Here is a 14,686-nt window from a genome sequence, read left to right as displayed (position 1 = left end):
AAAATGTCTAAGATGTGATGAATCAAAACACCCAAAAGTACACATCTCTATGGGTTTGGTCTTTGCCGTTTCACACTTGAAAACCCACAGGCAAGAGGGGGAAAACGTAGGTGAGGAGCGAGGCAGTGGAGCAGAGAGAGGTATACTTACATAGAGATCAGCTGCACCGTAAAAGCCATCCTGATAGGCCATCACACTGAGAGAGAGAGACGAGAGAGGAAAGGAAGAGGAGCACAGAGGAGCGGTGGTGGAGAGGCGAAACCAAACCAAACAAAACAAAACAAAAAGATGGTGTGATGCGCCACCATGTGGGCATTGCAGAAAACAACAAACAAGAGTGACGATTGAGGGAGAGAGAAGTGAGGAAACGGTGCCAAACAGATTGTGAAAGAGAGAAGAAAAACAGGGGTGAGATTATTACACACCGTGCAACATGCAAGACAAAATACCACCTCTTTGTATACAAATGCACTGACTTCAGAGTGATACTACTGTTACTTCAGCCACTGACACAAACTTTTCATGAAACTACTACTCAATTTGATCCTAATGTATTGTATTATCACAGTGAGGTACAAGGAAATGGTATTTCCACTCAGCAAACTATCAATGTCAATATCTCAATGAAAATATATTCACGCACACACAGCATGCACAATTATCAAGTACTACTTTTAACTAAGTGAAGACATGCGTTTAACATTATGTCTAGCTTTTATCATCACTAGAAGTTTACTGGTTATCAGCTGTTATTTATGCGTGTGTGCTTACCCCGGGTAGGCAGGGATGGCAGGTTGTGGCACGGCTGCCCTGACTGCGCTGTAGACAGGCCGGGCTCGACCCCGGAGATGAGCGCCGCGAAAGGTCGCAGCAGTCGAAGCAGCTGCTGCTGCTGCTGGGTACGGAAACCCCGGCACTGAGAGAGAAGAGGAGGAAAGAACAGCGTCTTTAGTAAGAACACGGTATTATTTCTGTATCTTATCTCCATCAGGCTATTTCAGTAGAAATCTACTCCTTGTTGTCATACCTGTGTAGAGCTCGGGACTGTACATGGCTCCAACCATGGGACTCAACTTCCATCCAGCTGTGGTCAACAGAAATAATGTACACTTAAAGCAGAATGTGACAGGAAAGTCATCTGTTCACAGTGATCTCTGCTGTTCATTTTATTGTTCATCGTAAAGAGAGGATGTGTACAGCTTCCTGACTGTTTGTCTGCACGGGGCACATCTGTGAGGACTTCACTACCAGGACAGGACAATTGAATGCTGTTATAATATTGATTTTTAGTGCAGTCACATCACCATGATGATAAATATATAATGCTCTTGTTTGACAACGTTCTATCATCCAAAAATAATGTTTCCATGAAAAAAAAGCTATCAAAATCGTTCACAGTGGAATGGGTATCGGGCAAATGTCGTATATTTTACACGTAGTTTAGTAAAAATGTGACAAATTGTGATATGCAACCCAGATTACAAAAAAGTTGGGATGCTGTGTAAAACAAAATGAAATAATTTGCAAACAAAGTGTTCCTGCACCCATGCAGTGACATCCTTTATCCAATCATGTGTTCACAAAGTGGTGAACTTCCCTCCGTCCTCACTTGCTTTCATACCCAATCATGATACCATTATTTTACACAGTGTCCCAGCCTTTTGGAGTCAGGACTTATGATGTCATTATCTTAAAATATTATATGGTACAAATATAATGACTCAAAGAAATTAGTAATTAAAAACATGGGCTTTTCTTTCATTTTGCCAGATATAATGTACTACAGAGGAATGGAAGTATATCAGGTATATAAGTATATATCAGGGGAATGTAGTACTTTTTATATATAATTCTGCAAAAAAAAATCACTAAGAATGAGATATATCAGAAGTGGAAGCCAGTACTTGCATGTATACATTGATATTAATTTTGTCACGTCAAACAAAGGGGTATAATTGGCTGTTGTTCAAAGTGCATTACCATATGGCAGAGTTGCAAGACCCTCTCCGTTAGAGTAAGGGGTGGTCATCTTCTTGTTTGTCATCACTCTGGCTGTGGCATTATTGACCTAGACATCGGAAAAAGTGGTCAGTGGCTGAGTCAATCCAGTTTAACATGTAAACAAGCAGTGAGGAATCCAATCACATCACAGTTGGTGTTTTAAGCTTTCTTAAACCGAATATATTGAGTGACACATGAGGGAGATACTCTACATACATGGCCGTGTTCTCATATTAAGCTTTAAGTGTGAGGCGTCGTCATAGTTTCAACTGTTTCTTTCTTAAGAGGTTAATTCTGTTGATGAGCAGCGATGGTATTTGATACATGCGCTTCTTTTGAAGGAGAAAGACATTGAAAACAAGGATCCTGGTGAGTAGTCAGGCAGTTTTGCACACAAACAATGCAACCATTGGCACACAGAACAAAGAAAACAACAAAATATTTCAGAACAAAAGCATTCAAAAAGAAATCCAAGACCATTATTTTGCTACCTTTGAAAAAAAGGAGGGAAAAAGAAGGTGAATTAAGCGGCAGATTCATCAGTTGAACACAATGCAAAAAACATCAATCGAAGAGTTCATACACAAATTACACGCAGCCAATCAAGAGCGCATCACATTACCAGAGGTGAGCAAAACTAGCCAATCAGCAAGCATCAGATGCAGCAAGAGACCAATCAAAAAAGGTTGGCAGCCCTCCCAATCAAATACACATCATACAGAAAAAGGAAGATGGGGAGGGAGAGAGAACGACAAAGGAAAGACAGAAATATCGAGGGATGCAGGAGGAGGAGCCAGTCCACATAAAAAGACACAGAAAAACACATACATGATGTGGAGAAGAGAGAGGCAGAGAGAGTGAACAATCCATCCAAATGTGCAATTCCTCTAATGAACAAACAGAAACAACAAGATGCGATGCACACATACAAAATACATCTGACCGTTGGCCTATATTGGGTCTAACTGTACATGAGCAACAATGGAGAAATGATGAATAGAGCGAGAACGAATACAGAGAGAGAGAGAGAGAGATGGGTAGATATGAAGACAGAGAGGATGGGGGATGCAAATATCATTCCTCAAAAGAAATTAAATATAAATGAAAAATCAAATCAAACCATGGTTGTGAAACACTGCCAGGCATTCCAGATCAGTGTCGCACACTAGAAAGACCTCGAAAGCACACAACCACCAACACACACCATCCAGAACCAAACTGATCAAAAAGTAAAACACCTCTTAACAGAAATCAGGAAAAAGAAAAGCTGCCATTACTTTACCAGTGGCACAAGTTTTACGTTTGCTTCAGTTTGCTGGGGGTCTACTCATCATTTCATGACAGCTTTTTTGCTTTCTTAAAAAGGCTCAAACGCTCAAAGTGCACAAATGACACATGAAGAGCAGTTTTGCTTTTAAGTAGAATGAGCTTGGATCCTCTTTGGGGGCGCACACTATGCATCCACATTCACATGTCTTTAATTTGAATGTTGAAGTCTAAACAACCATACCTCTACAACTGTGTGTGGTCTAAAAAGTGGTGCAGAAAGTGATAATCAAGTACTACAGTACACCATGATACACAGACAACTATTATCCTCTCCTCCAGTAAAGCTAACATAGCACTCATGCTTCAGCATGCTGTCCCACTAAGGTGCAAAAATGCAGCTATTGGCTGACACATGACACAGAGAGATGACATAATAGTACTACATGACGTCATACAGATGACGAGAAAGAGAGTAAACCATGCAGGATACAGCTCTGGAATTAAATGCTGAATGCAGTTAGAGAGGTGATTGGAATGAATGCATAAGAAGTGGTAGTCATAGTTGTTGCACTTGCAGATAGATGCAGTACATTCAGTTATACAAGTGGCCTTTATAATGCCATGCGGTCAATGGCTAATCTCGTAATCGTTTCATTCACCACCTCCCCAATCAATCACAGGATTAGCCAATCGGGTTCTGTCAATCAATCAATCAAGCTCCCCTCAGTAAAAGGAGTCCTTCATTTGGGTGTTGGGTGCATTTTATTTAAATTTTTTGACGGATGGGGTGGGGGGAGGGGTCATTCAAAGATGATGCCATGTGTACACAACTTACCGTTGCCAGGGAAACGGCGTGAGGACACGCGAGCAGTTACCGTGGAGACTGACAACAACAACAACATACAAAAATCATCAGGGAAATAGAGAAAATATATGTAAGAAAGAAATGATGAACCAAAAAAAAAAAGAAAACATAACCAAAACGAGGTAATGAAAAGCAACCCCCACCCTGTGGTAGAGAGGAAGTGATGTAACAGGTCACGTGTCACCTAGTATCAGCCATTTGACAACAACCTAGCCTGTACTGGTTAAACCCCGCTACAAACACAGATCATTAAGGTTGATAAAGGAGCAAACAAAAAGGAAATGTGAGAAATTAACATCTACTGTGGAAAGGAGACTAGCTGTTATTACTGCCCAGATAACACTCAAAGAACTGACAAAATAATGACTCAAAATCAAACGGAAACTCGTTCTGAGCTACCTGACTACATCACAGGACAGGGAAATGGACAGAGATATGGGGGAGGGACGGACAGCAGAAATGCAGGTGCATATGGGGACACACAAACTGGGAAAGACAGACAGACAGATAGACAAACAGACTGGCCTGGTGAAAAAGAGTGGAGAGAGATGGAGGAGAACCTAAAAAGAAAAAAAAGGAAAGGAGAGGGAACGACAGCTATCTATTGCATTCTCTTCACGTGTTCATTCTCTCTCCGCCCTCCATATTTCTAATTCTGCACACCCACACGCACAGCGACAGAGAGGAGTGCAGGACATTCGAGACCATGCAGAGGAGCTTTAGTAGCAAGTAGAAGTGAACAAAAAGGAAAAGCGTGAATTTAAAATCAAGTGCCAGAGCAAATGGCGAAAGCATGGTGTGTTTGATCTCCAAGGCCATTTGCAACTAAAATCCGAGCTCATGCTGACAAATAAAAAAAAAAAAAAAAAAAAAAGATGTCACAACAAAATGCACTTCCATGAGATCTGGTGTTCTTTTTCAGGAGTGGTGGATGCAAGTGTGTGTGTAAACAAAACATTTTTTTTTTTACCATCCATCTCGCACGTCTGAAATTAAACAGTCAGCTTTTTGAAGCGTCAGAAATGACACCACACTTCTCACAGCAGTCTCATTCCCAAAAAACTGGCCCCTGAAAATGCCCCCATCATGCATCTGTCTCTTTACACATCAAACAGAAGAAAACCTGCTACCCAGAGGCACCCACGTAATATTAACTGAAAGAGTGAAAAACTCCCAAGACGACATCTGACCTCATGATCCATCCATGCAACTTACAGACACCAGCAAGCACATTTTTTCAGAGGAAAAATAACTGAGAGGCTTTTAGCTTTCCTTCCAGTCATAAACACAACCATAAACCAAAAATGGCCACTCATCATGATCATGGAAGAAGTGATGTTGGTGATACAAAAGGTGCAGGGAAACCAAAAAAAACAAAGAAAAAAAGAAAGATCCTACATGCTGTGACAGAAGCGGATATCGTCAGCAACCGTGTCTTAGTGACGTCTCACCGGCCATGCCTTTTGTGTAGCCACTCCACCCAGCATGCTTTGCAAACCACACAGCTTTAAGATCAAGGTGCAATGGACAGCCCACAACATCAACAACAAGAACAGCAACGACAGCATAAACACTGACAGGAAGTGCCGTCAAAAGAGGCATCTGTGTGCGTGGTACCGCTGCACCATGCTAAAGTGAAGCCAGAGGGGTTAGAGTTGAACACATACAGCCATCTGGAAAACCTCTGGGGCAGAAATGACCAGAACAAACTCATTCTCATAGTCGGACATGGAGGGGAAACGGACGAGAAAATGGTCACTGATTGTAAAAAAAGGGGGGGGGGGCGAGGGTGGTTAGTTACCTCGATTTTACGTCCTTCCACCAGCGTACCATGAAGCTTCTCTCTGGCTCTCTCAGCATCTGCGCTCGCCTCGAATGTTACAAAACCGAAGCCCTGCAAGCAGAGGACAGGGAAGAATGGGAAGAGAAAGGGAGGGGGAGCGTGACGGAAGGCTGAAAATAGCTGTTAAGCTTTTGCTGAACTCATTTATGTTAACAAATTTTAGAAATTTCTTGCTGTTTCCAGCTTCCTACCTTGGATCCCCTCTCATTGAAAATGATCTCGACGTCGAGGATTTTGCCAAATTGCTGAAAAGGAGAAAGAGGGAGAAAATGAAGAGGCTGAACATCTTGTAAGTCATGTACTGCATCTTGCCACAGGGTGTCAGCACTGTTCAGCCATGATGAGCTGGCACTGAGCCAGCTCTGCTCCTCTTCCCTTCCATCACATCTTCCTCTGCTCTTTTCTCTGCACCACATTTTAGAGACATTCCTCTTACAAAAAAAAGCCGAGCACAAGGCCAGATTTTTACACCTCACTTCAAATAACCTTTCTGCAAGATGGCATACCAAGTGTAAGTTCTGTTTTTTTTTTTTTTTTTTTTCAAATAGGACAAAAACTGATTCCTTTCAGCTGAAACAGATATGACAGGAGCTTATTTTCATCACAAAAAATCCTACTTCTGGCGAGGACATAAATGATAAAAAAGAAATTCGAGGTTTCAGTGCTGACGTCACTGGACTTCTGAGTCATTATGACAAAGTGATGCAAAGTGGTGCAAAGTGAAAAAGGGGGAATAATCCGGACCACTTACCCCGAACATCTGTCGTAGGTCGGGGTCTCGGAAGCGGAAGGGGATGTTGGACACGTGGAGTCGTTTGGGTGTCCCCTTGTCGTCTGTGTCAACCCCGGCGGTCCCTCCACCTCCTCCTCCTCCTGAGCCAACCCCTGACTGACCATCAATCTGGGAGGACCCATCTGACTGCTGGGACAGACGGACGGGGAGGAAAGGAAGAGAAACACAGGAGGTGATGGGAGGGAAAAACTAAAAGAATGATTGGGTTTAGACAGAATGTACCATCAGGTTACTAAAAAATCTTTTCATTATTCATCTAGCAGTTATTTCCTAGATATTTTGGTTTAGAAAATGTTAGAAATGCCCACACAGTTTTCCAAACAAACCAATTAATGTCTTCTAATTACTGGTTTTGTCCAACTGCTCAATTTAAAATGATAGCAAGCTGAAAAATACACTCATTTAAGAGGCTAATACCAGAAAATATTTAGCATTTTGCTTGAAAAGTGACTAAAACAATGGACAGATTATTATAATTGGAGGTTGACCAATCCTGGATTTTTAAAGGCAGCTGTAATAACAACAGTTTGAAGCAGGAAAAAGCCAATGGGTGACAAAGCTAGTGACTGGGTCGGTGGAATAAAACAGACTTTGTTGGACATTTGATCATCAAGATAACAATTAAGGACAAAGTATGTGAGTAACAGCAAGCGGCACACTGGATGTTTTTATTACTCGACTTCAAAGTGGACTTCCAGCTCACTAAAGCTGCTACTGTTAAGTGGTCACTGCAAAGCTCAAGTTTATAGTTAATGCTAACAGCAACCAGCATTACACTAGCAAAACCCAGATGGCATTATTAACTAATTAGACTGAAGACGCTAACAACATTATCCTGCTCATAATTTACGAACAAAGCTTCTTATATAAAGTTAACTTTCATTTGAACAGAAATAAGCTCAGGTACACAATGACATTATCTTGACTTTAATGCCATCGGCCAATATTAGAGCCAAGTTCCACCGATAACGATTGTTTGTGAAACGTCCTATTGACTCTCAACCTCCAATTAAAATAGCAGCCAATTCATTAGATCACCTTATAATGCTGAGAGGTGTTTCTGTCATTTAGCTTGCCCTCGCTGATATAAACGGGGTGGAAAAAATAATAGAAACACCTGTCAGTATGAAACAATACAGATCTACAGCACTGAACTGCAGTCTCCAAATTGATCATAAAGGTGAATCAACAGCACTCTCAAGCATTTTCACTGTAACCCTACTGAAGGGAGGATTTATAGCAGGACTGTTGCATTAGACTGCATTCACTAGGTGAATCTAGTAAACTGGCAATGAGTGTAAATACAGTAATCAGCCAACAGCAGCTAGAGCTAGCTAGTCAGCTCAGTTCACAGCGTTGGTCATGCTGAAGCCCCTCTGAGCTAACGTTAAGCTAACGTTCAAACGGCTCTGAACTAGTCTCAGGTACAAATGCATTTTTTGAATTTGTGAAGGGGGCGTGTTGAAGCAAGTCTCTCTCTGAGACTGAATGTTGTAACAGCTTCATGTGACTTTGGAGGAGATCTTAATCAGTTCTACACAAAGAGGGTTACAGATTTTTAATTTGTGGAGACAGGACAATCAGGTCTGTCATTGGCATTGGCCAGTACCCTGATTCTGGTAAGCAGAATTGGTATTAGAGAAGAAAGTCACATTGGTGCATCCCAATGACTTACTATAATTATTTTTTTTATTCTGTAACACATATTCCTCCACGCTCTCGGCAGCCTCTCAAGGCAAAGACCTGATGTGGGCTGCACACAGAGGAAGAGGCTGGCACTCACTTGAGCACTGAGGCTGTTGGCAGCGTTGGCGGCACTGTTCGCCGCTCCGCCGGCTTCCACGGGGCCCTGGACGGCTCCCGCTGCATACAGACTGCCCCCGTAATCCAGGGCCAGGCCGTTCTGGGGGGGTGGTGGTGGAGGTGGAGGGAAAGCGGAGAAAGGTGGTGGTACAAGTCCTTCCTGACCGCCAGCACTATCCTGAGAACTCTGTTGGAAGAAAGAGAGACAAGGGTGAGAAGGGAGTGAAAGCTAAAGTAGCCGCCTGGCGAACATCCACAGTATCTTTTACTGAGAGCATCACCCCACCACACAGAGACCACTTTCCCAAGAGCTTCAGTCTAAAAGTCATACAGGCATGGATATTATATTTCCATTTCCCCATGTATGTGTGTATGTGTACATGCACACACGCATCAACCCCCCCACCCATTAAATATTCACTGCAGCCACATCTATTATTGAGGGTCAGATGCCTCCATGCTCAGAGTGTTGTACAATGGTGAGTGTCTAACGCCCGCACACACACTCACAAACGCCTCTGCACACAAACCACCTTTGACACGCAAACACCCACACACCTAAACGCTCACACAAAGACCAACTGTTGGTAAGGAAGCCTGCCCAAGTAACTTTGTGGATATTATTACCCCCAGAAATGACCGAACGTTATCGACATTAGAGTGCGTGGAGAGCAATACAGGCACCCACAAACACATGGTGAAACACAAACATGACATAGGCAGCAACACACACACACACACACACACACACACACACACACACACACACACACACACACACACACACACACACACACACACACACACACACACACACACACACACACACACACACACACACAAATTCCTTGCTGTTGTCAGTGGGGCATGGATACCCTAAATGGTAATAGTTAGAAGGCGGCAGGAGACAGCAGGGAAGGGAGAGCAGGGGGGGGTGGACGATAAAAGGTGATGACTGGTAGAAGAGGCATGGCCTGCCTCTGATCCATAGCTACGAAAGATAAACCAAACATCACTGTCTTTTAGATCTGTTCAATACTCGCTAATATAACTGCACAGGATGGCAAACTGAATCTGTAACAGACTGATAAAGCCTTTTACATTTACCGACAACTTTATTAATCTATGAATTATTATTATTATATTATTTGTTTATTGACTCAGCTCTATGAGGCTACACTCTTATACTACTGAGCTATATGCTAACACCAGCATGCTAACATGCTCACAGTGACAATGCTAACACGCTGATGTTGTTTAGTGGGTAAAATGTTTACAATATTCAAACTAAGCTAATTAGCTGACTACAGGACAGCTGAGGCAGATGGGAATGTCATTTTTTTGCAGGTATGTGGCCATTAAGGTTGCCAAAAATATTGATACCATATGTTGACATTGATTTGACTACTCAGTTAATCGTATTTTCCATAGTATTTAAAGTACTTAAGCTCTAAAAAACAGATTGCAATCAGCTAATAACGACATAAAGAACGTGAAAACCTACAAGGTATTTATTACTATTCTCACTGCATATTATTGTAAATGTGCTGCATGTGTTCACTTTTTGTGTAGCAGCCATGTGTGCAGCTTGTTAATTTTAAAAAATCCTATTTTGTCTGCCTAGGACTTCGTCATTACAGTTCATCCTGTGGGGGCAAGAATGCCGGTCCATCCACCTCAATGACGGATTTTAAGATATGTTAGAAAATAAGAACTAAAGAAGCAGAAAACCAAACATAATAATAATAATGATCTCTTTCCAGAATGGAGAAAAAGTAAACAACTATCAAAGACACCCAAAAATAAATTCAAAGCATAAAAGAAAATGGTTGTAAAACAAGTTTAAAATGCAAATACAGCTTCATTATTACAGTGAGTCGGTTATAAAAACAAAAACTGTCCTTGTTCTTGTTCATCTACCAATTCTCCTACTTCTAATCATCATTATCATTAATATTATTATTAGCAGTAGCAATAGTAGCAGGCAGCAATAATAATAATTCATTTGTAAAAGTAATATTTAGTCCTTTTTTTCCACCACCAAAATGGATATCACCACTAAAGAGACTGCATGCTTCCAAGACATCTGCTTGGCTCCATTCTCCGTGTGTGTGTGTTTGTGTGAGTGACAGGCTGCAGTGATGCCCATCTGAGTTGCACAATAGATCTCTGTCCCTTTGGGAGTGTTAAAAGTGTGTGGGAGGGTGTGTATGTATGAGTGTGTGTGTGTGTGTGCATGCCATCTGTCTCCCAGCTTTTGACCTTTCCCAGCGTCACACCTGTGACACGGTAGCCGGGCCCCTCGACTCAGTGACAGACCTGGGGATGCACACGGTCGACATGGATCACATACAGCAGAGCTGCCGCGAGTTGACAGTGAGAGGGAGACTCTGTCTGGTAAGGAACACAGCTACAGCACAGACAACAGGACTTTCTGCGTGACACAGAATATTTAAAAGCTTCAAAATAACTCCTTATAATCAGCTTTTTGCAGGTAGAGAGGTCAGATCTATTTTAGCATATTACTGCTGGGACCAGTATGGAAACAATAAACACGAAATTAATTAGATCTCTGCTTTGAAAGTGCCTTTATTCATCCCGACTCTTCCTTTTTTCTATAAATTAATCTTGTCAATACTCAACAAATCCACATAATCAACAGGACTGAAGGCATCAACATACCAAATCAAATGAATGAGTCATATGTATTTGTTGACTTTCTCAAATCCCTTATTTATGCAACAATCCGAGCTTAACTTCATGAAGCCTTTACTACAAATGATGTTCCCTGTTTGAAAAAGAAAGTAAACACGAGGTTTTCTATATTCAGACCACAATAACATTAATAACAAAAACTGGAACAAATAAATAAAATGGATACATGTCAGCCCAGCATGAAACTGATCACACATTTAATTAGAATATAAAATTGTTGTGAGATATTTATTTGTGTTTTATTTGTAGGACTGTAAGATCTATTCCGTCTAAATGCACAGCTCTGAGCAGCTCAACCACAGTGCAACAGTGGCACAAACAACATTACAAACACTACTCCTGCCATCACAAACTGCTTTAACCTGATGGCTACTCCTCCGTTTTTCCTGCTGTAAGAGCAAAAGGAAACAGTATCAGATGCTTTAAGAGAATGCTTTGAACTCAACCTTCGATGACAGCAGCACTGGTCTGCCTGGTTTCAGCAGGGTAACTGCAACCAGCGATCCTGTTATCTCATCCCTCCTCTCCCTCATAGCAAACGGTTAATATGTGTTCATCATTAATCTCAAACAGCGCTGCCATCATGTTCACTGCGCACGTCCTCTTTTCCCACCGAAATCCCTTAACGGTCTCTGCTGCTGCTCTCTTGTCAGGTGAAGAGGCTGCACCTTGGCCAGAATAGAAACCACATTCTCCATCTTCAGTGCCTCACACTCGAGCGATACAGCCGCCAGATTACTGACCACGGCGTCCAAGTTTAACTTCATTCACATTTTCAAATGGCAGCTGTGTCCGCTCTTTAAAGCCCTGCAGCTGTATGAACCTCTTCCAATCTCGTCCACAAGCATCCAAATTAAGATTTTCACTAAGTGATAGCATCCCTCACACCCTCGCCTTCCTGTCCTGCCTTGGTTTCATGCTGCAGCACAACCATATTATACCTTGGTTTTCAGAAAATGTTCAATGCTCATTATTTGCACAGACTGTTACAGCCATTATGCTCTGTGATTGTTTGGATTATATAATATCAATATGTAAGCAAATATACATCTAGGGCTGCAAAATGTCAGTCATTCGTCATTTTCAGCATAAAGAACTGGCATTTAATAGCATACAGAATGGGCTGTATTGGACAGATATTGATTTCAAGGTATTTCCATACATTACTGCATCCATCCTTTCAGTGTGCTTTCTGTAAATAGCAACTGTAATTTTATGCTCTAATTAATGAAGAAAAGCTTTAAAATAGACCAGAAAATCGTTAATATGTGAAGAGCTTCCTCTTTGTTGTACCAAAAAAAAAAGAAAAAAAAGAAAGATCCACATGGTTACATCACTGATGGTAATAATGTGAACATGAGCTGAAATCCTCTGATGAGACATCCTGAATTCATTATGTTTGCTCGATACAGAGAGACAGAAAAGGGGAGCGAACACAAGGAAATTAGTCAGTTTAGATCAGGCTTTGAACTGCAGGAGACAAAACACATTATATGCTAAATGAAACACTGGATGGCTTCGCCTTGCATCAGCCCTTCCTAGATTAATGGCATTTCCGGAGGTAAAAATGATCGCGGGTGGAGTCATTCTGGGTCACCAGGTAAGACTTAACCTGGATGACAGACAGAAATAGAGAAACTAGACCCGCTCCTGTGTCTTGCAAGAAAGGGAAAGTTGATCACCCGAGGTTGGGCCGAGTGGTGAAACAGGGAAAGTAGGATGAGGACAATACACTGGCAACATTTTGCAGCAATGGGCTAAAATTGTCCCTATAGGTCTACTGTAATTATAGCCTCAAACAGCTTGTTATGAATAGAATAAAATGAAAATAAATAAAACCATACAGTTGCAGCACTGCTCTGTGGATGATGATGTCTGTCTGTCCATCACTAGTTTGCATGTGGGGAAAACCTGAAAAACTACTGCCATTCCCGTACACTGTATTTGTGTCAATTAGCAACGATTAGCATGATAACAGGCTAAACCAAAATGGCAAGTCCGCTAAACTGCAACTGCAACAAACTACAGTGTTTAGCTGAAAGCACAGCTGTGCCAAAAGGTCGGGTTATGCTTGAAGAGAGGCAGTTAAGACAGCACGTCATGCGGCTTCATTGGAAAGTAATAGTGTTTATAGCTGAACTGACATGACGCTGTTTAAGTATGAAAGTATGGAAATAGTTGTATAAAACAAATGAAAAACAAGATTTTAACGGAGACATTCAAGTCCAGCTTAGTTGTGAATTCCAGATCTTCTCTTCAACCATCCAACAAACTTTCCTGATGGAGAACTGGCAGCTTAAGTAAAACCTTACAGAACCACTGGCATGACTTTAGACGTTAGTCTCATTTAAAAGCTATCATGTGTATTATGCAAGCTATTTCCTGCAAAATTAATTGCTTTCCATGGGACAACAAGCCTGGAAGCGGATCAATAAGCAAGAACGACGGACAGAAAACATTTGAGGAAACCCTGGGAAACTCAGGGATCTCCCTTGCAAAAAGGTTTGTGCTGAGAATTTTGTTCACTAAAATTTGTTGGGAAAACTACCCTCCTACTCTACATTAAAACACTCAACACGGCCCCAGTGCTGTCGCACTTGAGTCCCAACACTGATGACTCATGACACAACTCACTCAACTACAGATGAGTCAGTCTTGAACTTGACAAGATGTGATGCAACTAAAACAGAACGATAGTGCCTTGGATTTTAATAATGCACTCTTAGGACTTGAGGTTTTGATATCTTGGCTGCAACACGGTATATTATTTCCCCAGTCTATACCACTTACCAGATAATATCCCTATCAATCATAACATCCTCATTGTTGTTACTCATGCACAGAAACAGACTTCAGCCTAGCTGGAGAATGGACAACCCCGGCTGTTGCTGCTCCTTCTGCCAGACCAAAATAGAAGCGGGAATACGAGCCAAAAACAACCTTGTATTTGTGTTCGACGATTGGCCTTTTCAGAGGAGATCCATTTTAGCCGCATCTCAACAGTCCTCTCTCTACCTGATAGCCCGGTATCTACAAAAATAGTGTGTGCCTGCGTGCTGCTTTTTTCCCTCCCTCTCAAAGCGTCAAGTTATGGGCCTTTTGCCGACTGCGAGTGGCCTTTGTGCTTCGCATCAGGATAAAAGCACCTACTGAATAAATGCACACAGATAACAGGAGGAGAGGAGGAACACAAAGACAAAAGGAGGGAGGCCATTCTTGGTCGACTGGAAGAGAAAGGCTGCCCAGTCAAACTGTAAGCTGCACATTTGCACTCAGGTTTGTGCATGGTTTGTTTGTGTACATGTTGTGTGCATGTCAGCGTGTGTGTGCATCCGCTCCCCTGGCGTTAAGGCGTTAGGCATTAAGGGTTGTGTACGTGTATGCGTTGGCCAGGCAA

General features: G+C 41.9%; 1 protein-coding gene across 6 annotated transcripts in view; it reads right to left on the bottom strand.

The window, feature by feature from the left end:
* The window catches only part of rbfox2 (RNA binding fox-1 homolog 2), a 37,788-nt gene that overhangs the window by 7,367 nt on the left and 15,735 nt on the right, over positions 1-14,686 (bottom strand). For 3 of the 6 annotated variants that reach the window (XR_011603339.1, XM_070987217.1, XM_070987240.1), the window contains 8 exons: positions 8,555-8,761; positions 6,730-6,900; positions 6,170-6,223; positions 5,937-6,029; positions 1,981-2,068; positions 1,028-1,084; positions 772-916; positions 151-196 (listed from right to left, as the gene is read on the bottom strand). Coding sequence is in view for 4 of the 6 variants with exons in the window: in XM_070987217.1 (XP_070843318.1) it covers positions 151-196; positions 772-916; positions 1,028-1,084; positions 1,981-2,068; positions 5,937-6,029; positions 6,170-6,223; positions 6,730-6,900; positions 8,555-8,761 (861 nt within the window). In the remaining 2 variants the exon portion in view is untranslated. The remainder of the gene's footprint in view (positions 1-150; positions 197-771; positions 917-1,027; positions 1,085-1,980; positions 2,069-5,936; positions 6,030-6,169; positions 6,224-6,729; positions 6,901-8,554; positions 8,762-14,686) is intronic. The other 3 variants (XR_011603340.1, XM_070987225.1, XM_070987249.1) reach the window with 1 other exon arrangement.

Source organism: Chaetodon trifascialis, chromosome 2, assembly GCF_039877785.1.
Source record: "Chaetodon trifascialis isolate fChaTrf1 chromosome 2, fChaTrf1.hap1, whole genome shotgun sequence".
Classification (NCBI taxonomy): Eukaryota; Metazoa; Chordata; class Actinopteri; order Chaetodontiformes; family Chaetodontidae; genus Chaetodon; species Chaetodon trifascialis.
This window is presented reverse-complemented; position numbering and strand designations above follow the sequence as displayed.